The following is a 17,059-nucleotide window of genomic DNA, read 5'->3' as shown; positions in this document are numbered from 1 at the left end:
GATGTTGGGCACTGGGAAATGATATGCATGTGGGTGAAGCCTGTTTCAAAATAAAATAAAAAGGGCTGGGGGTATGGTGTGCTTGCCTAGAATATGTGAGTCCTGGACTCAAAAGCATTGGGAGAAAATGGCAATCCTTTACCCTGTTTTATACATGTGCCTGATTCCTCATGGAAGAGTAAATCACAGAAACACAACCACTTCCTGCTCTTGTTCTCTAACATAAAGGATCAGGGAACTGACATCTGGAAAGAAGGGGAGTCAGGACCCTGGTGCAAATGTCTGCAGGAGTGACAAGTGATTGTCCTTTCCAAGAAAAGATGAAAATACAGCCAAAACACTTATGGTTACCCCACACAAGATCCAACTGGCAACATAACATACCCACAGATGCTTGTAGAACATATGTCTCTCCACTGCTCAGTGAGTATGGTTTTATTGTCACAATAGGTTCTGTGATACCTACAGAAGAGAAGGCAGCCACAAGGAAGCAAAGGTCAGTGGCCTGCAGGACAGGGGTCAAGCAGAGCCTAGGCATCAAGTTCTGCTCTTGCTCCAGGGATGAAGTTAAATAAGTTGTATTTGGAAATGCCACTAGATTTTTACTACCTTCTCTAAAGAGATGAAATCCTATTTCTAGGTCTCTCCTGCCCAGTAGAAGCAATACTGAGGTTGGATCTTTCATCCTGGCTCAGAAACAGTACTAGTTTCCCAAGAAACAAGAGAATGCTGGTAAGATTTTATGTTATGTGTTTACAATATATTCAGTTTTCAATTTTGCTATTTTATGAAATTATAAAGTATTATTAAGGAATATCAAAGCAATTTTTAAGTCTTTGTGGAATGTTAGTTATGAGAAATTCTCAATCTGGGTATAACTGTTGTCCTACTGTTCTGGTTTGTTCCTCAGCAGACACAGGTTGATCCCCATACCATGTACGTTTGAATCAAGAGAGACCTAGAAAACAAGGTTGATGATATAAACAGGGATAGTTTTCAAACATTGTAATTTTGCAATGGTATTTTCCAAAATGTTTTTTAAGGAAGAGTGAGGAGGAAATCACTGAAGAATGGTGTGAGATTCAGAGCTTAGGGAGTGGCCTAATGCTACCTATTACTAGAAAAGGCAGTCACCCAACAGATAGGGAAAAATCCTCATGCCTGTGCTGGGGAAAACTGGACAAAAACCCAACTGCTGTAGAGGGGCAGCTTCATTTTGAACCATCCATGTAAATGGTTCATCAAGTGGCTCGTCTAACCTATGAAAAGCCACACCAAGGTGGACACCAAGGCATTTGGGCGCATGCAGATATGCATCCCCCGTCAGTCTGTAGATGGGGGATGCATGTGTACAGAAGAAGGTAGCTCTAGCCTGGGTAAAGGAGCCCTGGGCTGTGGACAGACACAAGTAGGAGAGGGAGGACAGCTCCAAATACTTATCTACTAAAAGGAAAGTTTTATAAGAAATTGAGGGCTGATATCCAGAGTTTTCTGAAGCAGCTAGGAAATCAGGACACAAAGAGCACATTCATACCCGATGAGGTGTAGCCTTGGAAAACAGCTCTGCTGATCAGGGCCTTGGGCCAGTCGATCACAAGGGCAGGCTCAGCTCTGCCGGCGAGGAGAAAGGGGCCCACTAGGTTGTCCCCCTCACCAGGGCTCTCTTCCTCAGCACTCGTGCTCAGTCCTGATCCTGGGAGGCCTGTGTAGTTCCCTAAGAAGATCAACCAAGTCCATGGATGTTATGCTCCATGCATGCATAAATATAGCACAATTAATCCCACTTTTATATACAATTATAACAACAAGTAAAATAAACAAATACATAAAAGATAGTGCAATGGGGTGGAAATACTATAGAGTTAAATGGAACACATTATGTTATATGCAGGTATGAAGAGGTCACAGTGAACCATATTATTATGTATAATTATATTCACTAATAAAAATATTTAACAAGAGAAAAAGTCATGATCTCTTTAAAGCACAAATGACTCAATGTTGTCATTAGTGACTATTTCTACAATTGCTGAATACCACATGTCTAAAATAATGTCTTCAGCAAACAAAAAAAAACATATTCAAGCAATGCACTTTGTTATTATGTAATTAGTGACCTAATCACATGTTGCTTCCTTCCTTTATTTATTCAACAAATATTTATTATGGTCTACCAGGTCCAGGTCTAAGAACTAGAGATAGAGTGAACCAAACCAACAGAGCAAAAGAGTCAGAAAAACAAACAAGTAAATACATAGATAATGCAAATCACCTAATGATAAGTGTGATAAAGAAAAATAAAACAGGATTTGCAGAGAAAGAGAGTGCAGGGAGTGGAAAAGTGGTGGGGAGCTCCTCTCTAGAGTGGCTTCAGAACACAGGATAGAAGAAGCTCTTTGAAAATCTGGAGGAGGAAGTTTCCATACTGAGTTAAAACCACACTGTTATGGTGTGGTTTATTAATTGCCATGGGGAGGGTCTTCCAAGGGCAGTCAGAGGGAGTCAATAAAGTGGGATGGTGGCCGACGAGGTTGGGGTCATGCTAGGGGACACAGCCCACAGCCTCTGTCCTGTGTGTGATGGTAAGCCACTGGAGGTACTGTCTGGAGGTGACAGTGTGGCTTGTGGTGGGGAAAGAACTCTGTCTGCTATGCAGTGAAATGACAACATGCAGCAGGAACAGAAGCAGAGTGACACCAGGCCACATGATCTCACTCATCCAGCCATTCACTCCAGAAATAAATCACTCACTCACCATCCATCTATCTGTTCTGTCAACAAATAAATTGTCCACCTATTCATTGACAGATAAATCATTCTTGAATCCTCCATCTACTCATTAGACAGATTAATCAAGTGTTCACTTGATCCATTTATTCTCCTGATAGATAAATCATCTACTAATGGGTCATCCATTCACTTGATAGATAAATAAATCATTTTCTGGTATCATTGGATAATACCCTTACTGGATGCTAATGTGCCAAGCACTGCAATAGCTCTGGGGACACTAGCAGAAGCTAGTCACGGAAGCTTTCTCTGAAGATCTCAGGGTAAAAGAGACTAAAAGAGATGATTAGGCCAGTGCCCTCTGCATTAAACGGTTAGGAGGAAATACCCTTGGCTAGTGGGGGGTCATCATCAGACTGAGAAATGCTTCAGAGACTGGTAAATAGAGCAGATCTTCAGGGAAGATTCTTGGTAAGTAGGCAACTTGGGAGAGTGTGGGGGAGGCATTTTAGGCAGAGGACCCCCCTGACAGGGTCTGGGAGAGCTGGATCGCTCATCATCAGGCCTGAGGGTACTGAGAGATTTTTGGAGCAGAGTACAAGAAGTGCAGAAGGAGGTAAGTTAGAAGCAAAGTTTTGGGCCAACCAGTTCCAGGCAGAGGAGTTTAAACTTCCCCTCTGACTCTGGGAGTTCCAGGTGGCCTTGATGTAAGGGGGAAGCACATGAATCTAGCCTTCAGCAAAGGGTGTGAAGAAGAGATGGAGAACAGTGGGCCAGGATGCAGGGCCTACATGGAACAATCATAGAAGCAGTTACCTCTCTGTCTTCCTCTAGATGGCATTGCTTCTTGGATATCACTGTAATAGGCTTCAAAATCTATGAGACAAAATCACAATGTTTCACTTAAAGTCACAATTAACAAATAGTGGGTGTGAATCCAGCACTCTGTGATTCAAGGGCATTGTGCATGAGACTTCAAACCTGACCCACCAGATGCACCCTTCCCAAGATAAACCTGGTGCCCAAATAAGGGGGACAACCTGCAGAGATGGAGGTACTTGCCATCAAGGGCAGGTGAGAAGCTGGGTGGAGACCAGCTTCTCTCAGAGGGGCTCACAGTTGAGGCTCCTTCACCAAGGGACTCCAGCTCTGGGCCCAGTGGCTCATCCTCAGAAGGATCCTCCAGGGCTGTGTTGTCACCAGAAGCAGGAATCTGGTGGCCACCCACAGTGGACTCTGTAGAGGTGCTCCTAGTGACTAAAAGGGCAAGCCGACCGTGGATCATGGGTGAAGGCTCTCGTGAAGACAGCGTGGGTGATCCACTGGAATCTGTCATATTTGGCTCAGTGGTCAGAAGATTTGACTCTGATGACTTCAAAGTCGTTCCGAGTGCTGAGGCACCCAGCAGCCCCACAGTGCTACAAAAGGGAACTTAAACACACATATGACAGTGTTAAAATTCTGGACCAAACAGGAAAAATCAGCTTTTTAAAAGTCTGTAAATTTTGTAAGACTGCTCTGCTTTCAACAAGTCTGATGTGAATTCAAAACCCGCACTTGAGAGATAAACCCATGGAATGTGGTTTTCATCTGATAGTCTGGAGATCAATTGCAGCAAACATGTAGGAGAGGATTTGCTTTACCCAGGATCCATAGAGACTGAAGGGGAGCCTGCCAGATTCTCCACACTCTCTGTATTGGTTTTTCATGTATTATAGAAATAATTTGGGGAACATGGAATTTCTCCTAATCCTCACTTCCCTACCTGACAGTAAGGACAGAATATTACAATTCCAAAAAACATCAAATTTATGATGAAGAATCAGGAGCAAAGGAAAAAAAATAGCCATGGGCATATAAATGAACTGTCAATCATGCTGTTGCTTTTGTCTATGGGGGAGCCAGGATTTTGAGATTCATCCATCTAGGGCAATGTTTCCTTTCCTGGAAATTTAACCTCTGGACATCCTCTGGCTTTGATTCCAGAAAATTCAACATACCCCAAAAGAATTAAGGAATTCCTCTCCTGCAATGCAGGGCATGACTGCATCAATGTCTTCATGTCCCCTTAGCCACTGAGGCCAGCTGTACTCAGAGTTCTACTTTCCGGAGCTTTGTATCGCCCCATTGAACAGATTATTTTTAAATGGCAGAAGGCCAATAGGGGTTTGGCAGGAGCTGTGCTGAAGGAGCTGGCTGCCAGCTCACAAACAAAGCTGCTCTGTTTGCCATGGGAACTGTCCCCCTGATCACAGTCATCACCACATGAGAACTCAGTCTCGATCCTGGTTCACACCTAAGTGTCCCACCGGAACTTCGAGCCAACCAGCCCAACACCCAGCATGTTCGTACACATTATTTAACTTAGTCTTATTACCACTCTGTGGAACAGTATGAGAAAGGACTTAAATGTGACAAAAATGATGTTAAAAAATTCTTTAATCCTGGGGCATTAGACCATAGTTTCCTAGGTCATTCTGACCCAGCACACAGCTCATGTCTGCAGATTTCCCAACACCACAATGATAATCAATAACCCGAGTAAAAGCCCTTTCCTGTTTACTGCAATTCCTACTTGGACTGACAATTAATCAGTGACTGACCATTAATCCACATGCTGTGTCTTTCTCCTCAATTGCAATTTCTTTCTTCTGTTTTAACATATAAAACCCAGTCTCTTGGCTATCATTTTATGAGCCCTTACTCTGGGCAACTAAAGTTGTGTGCTCTACCTTAGTGGCCATCCTCATTCTGCCTTGCATAAACTCTTTGTTCCCATACTCGGCATGCCTCAACTTGTCTTTTGGGCTGACAAGAAGGGTACCCATCTTTCAGTGAATCTTGGAGAAGAGGTTATAATCACCAGCTGGCAGTGCAGGAAAGAGGCTCAGAACCAGCCCTCACCATGCAGACTGTGTAGAACAGTCTGAAAGACTGTGTAGAAAAATCAGACTCAGTTTCTCGTACTATACTCTTACAACACAGATCACTTCAGTGATCCTAAATGGTGTGAGTTCTCCCCACTAACAAGAAAGCAAGCAGTTCTGCAGAAGACATCCACTTATATTCCTCAATTCAGTTCAATTCTCACATTATGTTACTGGAGGTAACCTCAGACCTCACAGGTTAAGCCTCAAGACTGTGCCTATTTTGGGTGCCAATTGTGAGCCCTTGATGGTTTTACCTGTGCTTCTGACTAATCAGCTATAAATCAGGGTTTCCCATGACAACCTCATTACACAAGCATGACCGATTAAATCATTGGCCCTTGGTGACCAACTGGGGCTGAAACTCCCAACCTTGGCCATCCCACTTTGGTCTTTCTGAAGACCAACTCTCATCCTGAAGCTACCTGAGAGCTGCCAGTCATCAGTCACCTCATTAGCATACAAAAAGGCACTATTATTTTGAGGATTCCAAGGATTTGGGGATTATGCCAGGGATGAGTTATATGCCAGGGATGTAGACCGAATATATACTTCACAATATCATAGGGACACAGTCCTCTGAAAGGTGAGTCACATCATGTGTCCTTTTCAATAGCTCACTGTGGCTTTAAAAAAATAAAACTGTTTCAGTGAATGCTGGGCATAGCCTTCTGTCACTTCCACAGGGTGCCTGAGTAGCAGTTGATTCCTTCCTCTCTTTTGGAAGGTGAAAACAAGAGGTGCTAGGGAAGAAGAAGCCATCAACCAGGCAAATCAGACACACTGGGTCAGACCAAACTCTTGGCAAAACGCAAGACAACCCCGAGCTTTCTCCTCAGTCAGTAAAATAAAGCAAACATTTCACCTTCAATTCTGTTCTTTTCTGTTGCATTGACTAAAAAAAGATCCCAGGAATAAGAGAGATTTTGTATTTCTCCACAGTCTTCACACACAGCTTGGAGAGACAGTTCTTCATTCCAATTGACATAGATGTCTTTAAAATTGACCCAGGAGATGTGGATGAATCTGAAATATACAAATCAGTTTGATATTTTAGGAAAATGTATGGGCCCTTGGCTGCATGCATTCATGCTGGGCATGCCCAAACTGCCCAAGCTGTCTCTTCATCATGGGAACTCAAGTCTGTATGATGGACACATGACATGTGACCAGCTGCGCCATACTGGACACATGATTTGATCTAACAGACCAGCAAGCACACTATAACCTGGCTCAGTTCAGAGAGGCTATGTGACTTTTTTGAGACCCATGGCCTTCAGCTTGGGCTCTGGCCAAGCCCTCTATAGAGAACAGCTGATGCCTAAGTAATCTCCTCATCTCCTCAGCTCAGTCTTCAAAACCACCCTCATGCAGACCCGCCAAACCATGCACCTTTGTGATTCTCACCTAGTCTCAGGAGCTCACAAAGAAAGATGCTGCCATCTGCCTTGGCTTTACCTCCTCTCTGTGCAGGGCCAATGGTGGTGGGATACCCCCACCCCACCACTGCCCCTTACCACACACAACTCCATATGTAACTCTACCCTCCACACAGCCCAGTGCCACCACAGCCACCTCCTGACAATTTCTCTAGTCTCTCTGCTGACCAGCACTTTGGAAAGCACATTTTGTGGACAGGGGTTCTTCCAAATGTTACCATATGGCTGGAGACTGTCAGGCCCTGTCAAATAGCTTTCTTTTCTGTAGGACCTGGCGAGCCTCTAAAGGTCCAGGAATGATAAAGACTAAGTGGTTTGCAGTGTTTCCCATGCAAACACCCCCATGCACTATGCCCCATTTCTCAGACCACAGCCTCAACATGCAGCTCCCTGTGCGGGAGATGAGAGGTGTCACGGTACAAAGGGCCGCACAGCTTCCTTGCAGGGAACCATGTCCAGCTTGTCCATGTGTGTGTTTGTGTGCCTGTGTATCTCTGTGTATACTTGTACACAGTGGTTCCCCCCATCCACAGTTTCACTTTCTACTTTTCAGATACCTATAGCCACTGAAGCAAATGGAAAATTCCAGGATTAATTCATAAGGATTAAATTGTGCCATTCTGAGTGGTGCAGTAAAATTTTCTATCATCTCAAAGTGGTGGGCCCTGGGCAACACCTCCTTCTCACTTAGGTCTAATGACTCTTATCTCCAGAGGGGGAGGTCAGTGAACTGCTGTGCCCATGCCCACCCTGGCCACTCGACTTGATCCTGGTACTGATGTTTGGGAGCTACACATGGACTAAGGGTGATGCAGGGCTTTTGGGTTTTGGTCATAACATTTCATTTCTTCTGCAACCTCTCATAGTCTCAGATGGAACCAGCCAGGACCACTCAGTTCAGCTCAGCTTAGCTCCAAGTCACATACCTGAAGGCAAAAGCAAGACTGATGGAAAGGAACACCTCAGCCTTGGAAGAATTCCTGCCAGTGCTGGAAACCATCAGTGTCACGAGAAACTGGTCACAGCATTCGCTAAGCCATTTTGCTGTGAAGGAAATGGTGGGAGCCCCAGTGTCCAGTTGGTGTGGAGTGGAATTGTCAAAGCAGGGCTGTCCAGGTGAGTTGGCAGCAGTGCAGGTCCAATGATACCTGTTGAACGGACAGTCATGGCACCTCTGATGTCAAAGGGACGTGGTCCTGGGGAAGAGATGACGTCCCCTTGTTCTTTTCCATCAGTGAGGTGTCAATCATTGGATTCTCAGACTAGCTCCTCCCACTCACTGATATGTAACCCTAACTTCATCCCTGGGGACCCTCACTTTCCATACCAACCTGGTAGCTGCTGCCACCCTTGCTGCACACAGTGACTCCCTCTGCTCACACTTCTGCTACCTCAACATGCTTCTACTACACAGCATGCTCCCCTCAAGCAGTCTGCCAACACTGTATCTCATCTTTGTGACAATTTCACGACATACAGGAATGCCATATTGACCCAAATTTAGGAAGAAAATGCATTTCCAGAGGCCTCAGAGAGCTGCCCTATTTCAGAGCTGGTGAAAGATGGGATAAGTAGATGGATGACTCTAGATATCTCTGCTCTAATCTCACTACCTTCCTGCAAGGAAACTGTCATATTCAACAAGACAAATGTATTTGCTTTATCAAGATCAAGCAAGCAGACAGCCAGCGTCATCCCTAACCCGGAGCAGTCTCATTCTTGAGGGACAGCTAAATAAGCAGTTTGGCAGGGAAGAATTGCTGGCTTAGAAATGCTGGAGGGTCCAGGACCAATCTGACAGTAGAGCCGTTTCTTCAGGTGCTACTTAAGTCTGAGCCATGACTGTGCTTTAAAGGTGGCTCTCCCTACATGGTGTGAAGGTACCACATTCTAGACCTGTTTCCAAACCATATGAGGCGGCATTATGATAGCCTTTTAATCATCCCACAGGGTGGCAGCATCCTCTGACTTACATGCTGGAAAGAGCAAGTGAACCTGGGATCAGCTGGGCTATTCTGCATTCCCTGGAAGCAAATTCAGCACTTTTCAGCAGCCATGCACTGATATCTTGTTTTCAGGCATGAACCTGAGTGCTGAGAGGTACAATGATAAACAAGACCCAGTTGGTCTCTTAGGCCCAGGGTAGAGGTAGCTTTGTCTCTTTGCCTGGAGCATGTACACAGATGGAATTTTCAAATGGTGGGGTACTCAAGAGGATATGGAAGTTGGGGGAATGGGGTGGGGTGGGAGATGGTAATCTCTCTCCTCTTTTGGATTAAAAGAACACCGAATCCCACCACTGTAGAGTAGCAAACACATATGGTATCTCAGGGGTTAAGAGAACAAAGTGATTCTTCTAATTATTTATAAAGTATTAGTAAAGTAGGCACTGTGTGCCAGGAACAAGGGATATATTAAGGGAGAGCCCTGCCCTCTGGAGCTCATACTCAATGCAGGATGATAGTGAACAGTGGCCCCATAAGTGAAACCATAACAGAGAAAGCCAGGATTCATCATTTTAAATGGGTCTCACTGGGAAAGTGATGCTCGAGCATTCATTGAATCAAAGGAAAGAGGTGGTGACAGACTCATCACTGAGAGAAGAGCTACAGAAGGAACCTGATTGCCAGGAGCTCAGGGAAGATTACTCTGGCTAGGAGTGAACAGTGGAGGAGTCAGGGGCAGTTGCAGCTGGAGCTAAAAGGGCATGTCGGCCTCAGCTGAGGATGTTGATTTCTACTTGGAGTAAAAAGAGAGTTCTGGAAGATTAGAACAGTGAAGTGAGAGCACCTGACTTGTTCGAGAAGAATCCATCCTCTGCCTTGGAGAATCGGCTGCAGGGGGAGGATGGAGGCATGGAGGTCTCTAAGGAGAGGCTGTCTCGAAGATGAGCTAAGGCCCTGGGGGTTCAGCACAATGAAGCAGAGAAGATATGTGGAGCTGGTGTTTCAGGTAATGCTAACAAGATCTTGACTGAGGGAACATGAAGTGTGTGTGAGAGAGAAGTCAGAGAGACAAAGAGGAGTCACTCAGCCAAAACCATTAGCAGGGAGAATTGTTCCTCAAGTGGAGATGGGGGAGACTGAATGTGAGGAAGTAGGAACTATAGCTGAGAGGTTTCAAGGCACAGAAAAGGGAGTGCTGAAATGGGGCAGGGACATATAGCCTGGAGTGCTCCCTTCTGAGGATGCATGTCTGTGGCTACTGGGCAGGGATGGGTCCAGGGAGGATGCATGTACAGGGATCATGGACGGACTCAAGTAGGAGACTGAGTAGGTCCCCAAGTCAGGCTGCAGATGGCTATGGGGACAAGGCCTGTGTTGGAGCCTCCAATAGCAAGAGACTCCCACAGGGACATGTAGCACTCTCCTCTCCCACACAAGGCCTCTCACCACCCAGAAATTTTAATGAAAGGGTAATGGTTAGACATCACCTTCCAAAATCATATTTTAAATACCACCTTTAAAAGATATTCACATTTCTCTCCCCTCTTTTCTAAATTATCTTATATTTTGATCTAAATAAAACAGTTTGGCTTATGAAAGCAGATGGACTTTCATTTCTTAAAAATGTTATACAGAATTCTCAAATGATTTTTTCCCCAACATTCCTGAGTTTGAAGGAGTCAGAATCTGAGAGGAGCAAAGCTCCCCATCTCACCTGAGAGCAGCCCCCGGATAGTCTGGGTCATAGGACTGGGATCCTTGGAGGATGATGGGGGTCAAGGTAGCCCTGGGAATGAAGAGGTGTGTGCCCTCTGAGATCACACTGACAGGTGCCCTGCTTTGCACTTCCACACCCACGCAGTAGTTGCTGTGCACCACACTGCCCTGGATCTGAACCTAGGGGGTCAACAACAGGGGCGTATCACACAAGGTCAAAGCAGGTGCTCGCTGGATCTATACACATGACACTAGAAAGGGAATAGGGGTGTGTGTATATGCATTCTTGGGTTCAACTAAACCAGTCCCTATTGTCAAAATAAACCACCTACTGTGCACCCATTGGACACATGGCTGAAGGCGAGAATATGAGCATTTTCCTATCAAGTCAGGTTTAATCTGCAAAGTTGCCTGGGCTTGTGAACATAGAACCTCAAATAGCAATATTCCATGTATGGCATTTTGTGACAATTCTCAAACCTCTTCTGTTAACATTTTTCTGACTTTCATCCAAATGTGTAATGGACTTTAAGAACTGTAAATGAAATTTCAGACAAGTGCTTTTTTTGTTTGTTTTGGTACTAGGGATTAAACCCAAGAATGCTTTTCCACCGAGTTACATCTCCAATCCTTTTTATTTTTTATTTTGAAACAGGGTCTTGCTAAGTTGCTTAGGGCCTCAATAAGTGGTTGAGGCTGGCTTTGAACTTGTGATTCTCCTGCCTTAGACTCCCTAGCCACTGGAACTACAGGCATGTGCCACCATGCCTGTGTCAGACAAATACTTCTAAATTTAGAAATCATAAAACAATTTATAAATAAGGCATTCAAAACATTCTTTTAAAATTTTGATGGTAAGCTGTGAGCAATGTTTGAAAAGATATAGTCTAACACTTGCTGTACTTTTCCCTGGACTTGGGCTCATCCCTTCTGGATTTTCCTCCTACAAATACACCCTGCTGGTCAGGCGCCTGAGTATAACCAGAGATAGCATAATGACCACATGATCAAAACTATGATTTACACCCCCAACCTGTATTTACTCAGTTCCTCCAGCACCAAGGAAGCCCTGAGAAGGCTCCAAGCCTGTGAGCTCAATGTGGGAGGTGCTGGAAGGTGCAGAGGTGGTAGAAGCTCAGAGCCTGAGGGTCTGATCACAAATATAACATCCAGATGAGAGCAGAGATGGAAAAGCAATCAATTAGAAGGCAGAGGAAGGACAGGAGGCTGCTGGAGGGTAGGACATAGCTAAGGAACAAATGTACCAATAGATGTTGATGTCAGAGCATGGACCCAGCCCTGACCCCTCACATGGCCAGCAGGGTTCTTATAAGCCAGTTGGTCAGAACCCTGGGCTGGACATGTCAGGCTTCGATGCCTGCCTTATTAGCTGTTTCATCCCATCTTCCTTGCTGTACCCCCACTGGTAGATGGAAAGGGAATCCCTTGGCTACACGCCAACTGATTTCCTGGTTGGAAGGAGGATTTTTCTAAAATCCTCCTGATTCCCTGGTCAAAACAGACCTAAAGAATGGTGATGACACTGGTTCTTAAGGTCTGCAGACTAGATGAACAGCAGTATGAGGTATCTTCTAGAGGCTGATCATAGCCCATCTAGGGAGCATCCTCCCACTCACTCATGCCTCCACCAGGGCACCAAAATTGCTAGAGGACAGCTCCCTCAGTGACCTCACAGGACCCTGCCTCTGGACTACTTCATGTTGACCTCAGTCTTCCACCAAGAATCTGCTTCCACCAAGGCCAGTGCCTAAGATACCCCATGTTTAGCCACAGGCACAGAAAATCTTCTTGTTCTTGTCTGCGACAATGAACAGTACAGATTACAAATTGAGATAAACCAAGCAGCTTGAATCAGGAGCACATACCATTTTCTAGAATATACCTACTAAAATATTTCCAGTATTTGAAAATTAAGCTTAAGAAAAAAGAAATAACATGAATACTCATGGTGCTTTTTATATTGCACAGAAATACCAAAAACCTTGCCTCCTTTTTGAGCCTCTTTCCTCCCTCCCCCTGAAGATGTGGCTTTCTGGCATAGCTCTCTCCTCTGCACTCCTTGCCAATTAGGGGCTGTGCTCCCTGTCCCCTGCTGGCTCTCCTCTGGCTAGATGGCTGTATCCAGCTCCACCTTAGCTACCACCCACTTTCCATTCTGTTGTCTTGACAGACATGGCGCCTGAATACTCTCCAGAACTGTCAAGCTCAACCTCTTAACATTGAAGTCACAATCCACCCCAGGTCTCTGGTCATCTTCAGAAGATCCCCACTGAAGCCCATTTTCAGACCATTTCCCACCATTCTGCCTACAAGCCCCACCTGCTTCAGCATGATCATCCCCCTCCCCATGCATGTGACTCACATTAGGGGATATTTTCCGACAATTGTTGATCCTGGTCAACAAAGATGTGGCTGAGGGTTCAGGGCCGCTCCTCCCTCAGAGTTTCCCATCACTGTTTAGACATGAATCGTATCTTCTGTAGCTTGTTGGGGTCCGTCTATGTCTCCCAATAGGTCATGTGCCCAAGTAGGCAAAGACCTTATTTCTCTTTGCATCCCTTCCCAGCACATTCATAGGTACTTGGTGTCCATTACTCGGCTCCACTCACCAGGTATTACAGATTCTCTTTGAATTTTCCCTTGAACTCTCACAATTAGTTATCATGGCAAATCAACTGCTCCTATCTATCCTGCTTTTCTCTTTATTCCATCGTCATTACCTGTTTCAGCCCCTAAGTATTTCCTGACTTGGCTTTTAGAACACTCACCCAGAAACCCATCCTTCAATCAGTTTCCGATTCTTTCTCGTTAATACTTCTAGAGAAGAACATGCATCATGCTCAGAAACATTGTTTTTTCTTATGACCTGTAGCTAACAGAGTTCCTCAAGGTGTGGTCTGTGGCCCTCTGTCACTCGGCCAATCTATGGTATGTCTAGTTCTCACTGAGATAAGTACAGAATCAAGAGGAAGCATGTGAGGGCTCCGTTCATGACTTCCAGCACAGATCCAGTGGGCTCCCTTCCTTGATTGTCCTTGAGGCCAGTATGTGTGTCCAGGGACCGTATGGTGAGCTGTCTGTGGCCTGAGCTGGGACCAAGGCTCAACAGGACTATGCACCCCACAGAGTAAAAGAACACCATTCCTCTACTGCAGAGATTTTTGGGTTCCCAGTCTGGTCTCAAGGAGCATCTCCTCAGTCTTGCCTTCCCACCTAACTATAGTCTGACAGCTATTGCGCATTATGCCTGGCCAAGCTGCTCCCCACACCCCACTTTCTATGCCTGTACACCAACTGTTTTCAAGATCCCTCTTTCATGGAGCCCACTCTTGTAATGGCAAAGATTCCTTCTTCTAATCCACACATTTTCACTATTTTTTTCTAGCAAAAATACACTAAAAGCTGGCAGAAGGCCAAAGTGCCAGGTGGTCACTGTGGATACTGTTCTCATGGCCCTGCCCTCTGGTGGTGGTCCTCCCGCCTTTTCTGGGTGACAAGCTCCTACATGGTCAAGTCATATATTCTTCTGGTGCACAGGAAGATTTAGTTAAATAAACTAGAAGGAGTTTTTTTCATTGATTATGTTAGCATTTGAACACACATTCTTTGGGGAGAATTGAAACATTTCTTCTAAAATCCTACCCACGATCTTAACAACCCCTATTTATTGGTAGAATAGATTTAGGATTACAAATGCTGAGCTCTTACTCCAACACAGGGTGGAAAGCATTGGTTTCAGTGAACTAGCAATGGCACCAGGCAGTAAGCTCACCTTGGCGATGGCAGTGTAGTTCCCGCACGCCAGCGTGTAGCTTGGGAGAACGATAGTTTGTCTGTGGACATTGATGGCAGCAGGGAGGAGGACGGGGGACCCATCAGAGTCCATAAAGCTCCAGGTGTAAGAAAGACCTTGAGAAATGTCACAGAGGACAGCAGCTTCAAATGTGACTCCCAGTCTCAGGGGCTGAGACCTCCATATCTAAGTATTGACAAGAGAAGACGTCCATCATATCTAATGACACAGTAAATTCTAGAAACTCATTCTCTCAAATCCCCAATTATTTTGTTTATGAATCACAGGGTGGAATCTAGGGCTGGACTTGAGACAGTAACAGAGCAAATACTGCCTCTATTTCATAGAGAAAAGTAAAAAGTACAAATGGAAAAATAAGAATAATAAGTATTTTTTCTTACATATTCCTACTGGAAAAAAAAGAGAACTTTTGAAGCATGAAATTAAGGGGAAAATATAAAAGGAGAAGGTAACTAGATTACATTACATAAAAATTCTGAACTTCTGAATGTCAAAAATATAAAATTCAGAAAAACAATAGAACAAAAAAGAAAATTGTTTGCAATATTTTTGAGAGGTATTTGTTTTCTCTATTTTTTACTTTGCTGAAATATTCTAAAGTCATTACCAGAAATCATGACATTTAAACCTTTAAATACTCAATATATATCTCTAAAACCTAAGAGTTTTTTCTTTTCTTTTCTTTATTTTTGGTTGTTCAAAACATTACATAGCTCTTGACATATCATATTTCATACTTTAGATTCAAGTGGGTTATGAACTCCCATTTTTACTCCGTATACAGATTGCAGAATCACATCGGTTACACATCTACATTTTTACATAATGCCATATTAGTAACTGTTGTATTCTGCTACCTTTCCTATCCTCTACTATCCCCCCTCCCCTCCCCTCCCATCTTCTCTATCTATCCCATCTGCTGTAATTTAATTCTCTCCCTTGTTTTTTTCCCCTTTCCCCTCACAACCTCTTATATGTAATTTTGTATAACAATGAGGGTCTCCTTCCATTTCCATGCAATTTCCCTTTTCTCTCCCTTTCCCTCCCACCTCATATCTCTGTTCAATGTTAAATCTTTTCCTCCTGCTCTTCCTCCCTGCTCTGTTCTTAGTTGCTCTCATTATATCAAAGAAGACATTTGGCATTTGTTCTTTAGGATTGGCTAGCTTCACTTAGCATAATCTGCTCTAATGCCATCCATTTCCCTGCAAATTCCATGATTTTGTCATTTTTTTAGTGCTGCGTTTTCTCAGACACAAAGCTAGTATCTCACCTTAACAATTAAGAATGAATTTTTTAAACAATTTAAAACCTAGTCCATAATCAAATATTTCTTATTATTTCTAAAACACATTGTTTTGCAACTGTTTGGGGAGGTACAGATATTCTTTTATTAAAAAAAAAAAAGCAGGGGGAGGAGGAAAAAAACGTTTTTTTTTTCATCTGCTAGAACTATGAGGTTTCTTAAACTATGGTTTGTTAAGGAAAGCAAGAATAAATGCCTAATTCTTTATCTTATTTATTACATTCAGAAAAAGAGACTGGGTCACTGGCTACTTCTAATGGTGAGTCGTGAGCTGTGTATCTGCCTGTTTCAGGGGGACAGGGAAGCTGCTCTCTCTCTTTTAACATCATTGATTTTTTTAAAAAAACATTAATATTATTAATTCAATTGTGGACATCTTTTAGATGCTGGCAGTAGTATATTTGGGACCTGGGGGACTCTCTTTGGACTGGCTCTGGTGGCCTTTTGATATGATCCCACTGGTCTTTGAAAGTGATGGGTTTGTTGCACTATTATTTCTACTTTTATTCATGCTTAAACATTTCTATAATAAAAAATTTTAATGTAAACAGTAGTTAATAAAAATATAAAAATATATTTGGTAACATTAATAAGCTAAAAATACCAATAATACAGGAGGAATCTTAGTGACTATCCATCCATAGTCCGGATCTTGCCTTCCAGATCTTGCTGGATCTGTCCTTCCCAAGTAACCCCCACCCCCAACCCCGACAGCCTGCCCCTTCCTGGACACTGTGGGCCTAACCTTATTCCTTACTCCCAGAATGTGGAGAAGCAATCCAGTCTAGGGGACCTTGACATGGGAAGTCCATGCTGGATGTAAGGGCTCCCCCAAGAGGATAATTTTTACCTGAATATTCCATGAAAATTGGAAAAGTTAAAAACTTTTATATAGAGAGTCGAGAAATGGGAATTTAAGAAATGTTGGTGATCATTATAAATGGGATTTTATCTTTAGCATTATCTAATGGCTTTAGTTATTATTTAAATTACTTCTCAATTATTTTTTTGTTGCTTCTACTATGAATTATGGTGTCATTCTAGAATTTGCCACAAAACTGTCCAGGTTCACATAGGCTATAGCAAATTTTAATACTTAGATGCCAATTTTCAACATATTAATAACAAACATTAAAAACATATAATCCTCATGGAGCTAT

The 17,059-nt window shown here is 43.7% G+C and overlaps 2 protein-coding genes across 7 annotated transcripts in view; both read right to left on the bottom strand.

Annotated features, from left to right (window-relative positions):
* LOC101961207 (polycystin-1-like protein 1) overlaps nucleotides 1-3,672 on the bottom strand; it is a 109,785-nt gene extending 106,113 nt beyond the window's left edge. For 5 of the 6 annotated variants that reach the window (XR_013435030.1, XM_078039763.1, XM_078039767.1 and 2 more), the window contains exons 1-3: nucleotides 3,547-3,672; nucleotides 1,535-1,714; nucleotides 385-462 (exon numbers count right to left, since the gene is read on the bottom strand). Coding sequence is in view for 5 of the 6 variants with exons in the window: in XM_078039763.1 (XP_077895889.1) it covers nucleotides 385-462; nucleotides 1,535-1,714; nucleotides 3,547-3,571 (283 nt within the window). In the remaining variant the exon portion in view is untranslated. The remainder of the gene's footprint in view (nucleotides 1-384; nucleotides 463-1,534; nucleotides 1,715-3,546) is intronic. The other variant, XM_078039766.1, reaches the window with a different exon arrangement.
* Nucleotides 3,673-3,682: 10 nt separating this feature from the next.
* LOC144368552 (polycystin-1-like protein 1) overlaps nucleotides 3,683-17,059 on the bottom strand; it is a 61,003-nt gene continuing 47,626 nt past the window's right edge. Inside the window, exons 15-19 of the mRNA XM_078027725.1 lie at nucleotides 14,552-14,758; nucleotides 10,757-10,938; nucleotides 8,023-8,244; nucleotides 6,523-6,683; nucleotides 3,683-4,161 (exon numbers count right to left, since the gene is read on the bottom strand). Coding sequence (XP_077883851.1) covers nucleotides 3,683-4,161; nucleotides 6,523-6,683; nucleotides 8,023-8,244; nucleotides 10,757-10,938; nucleotides 14,552-14,758 — 1,251 coding nt within the window. The remainder of the gene's footprint in view (nucleotides 4,162-6,522; nucleotides 6,684-8,022; nucleotides 8,245-10,756; nucleotides 10,939-14,551; nucleotides 14,759-17,059) is intronic.

The sequence above is a fragment of the Ictidomys tridecemlineatus genome, chromosome 2 (genome assembly GCF_052094955.1).
Source record: "Ictidomys tridecemlineatus isolate mIctTri1 chromosome 2, mIctTri1.hap1, whole genome shotgun sequence".
Taxonomy (NCBI): Eukaryota; Metazoa; Chordata; class Mammalia; order Rodentia; family Sciuridae; genus Ictidomys; species Ictidomys tridecemlineatus.
This window is presented reverse-complemented; position numbering and strand designations above follow the sequence as displayed.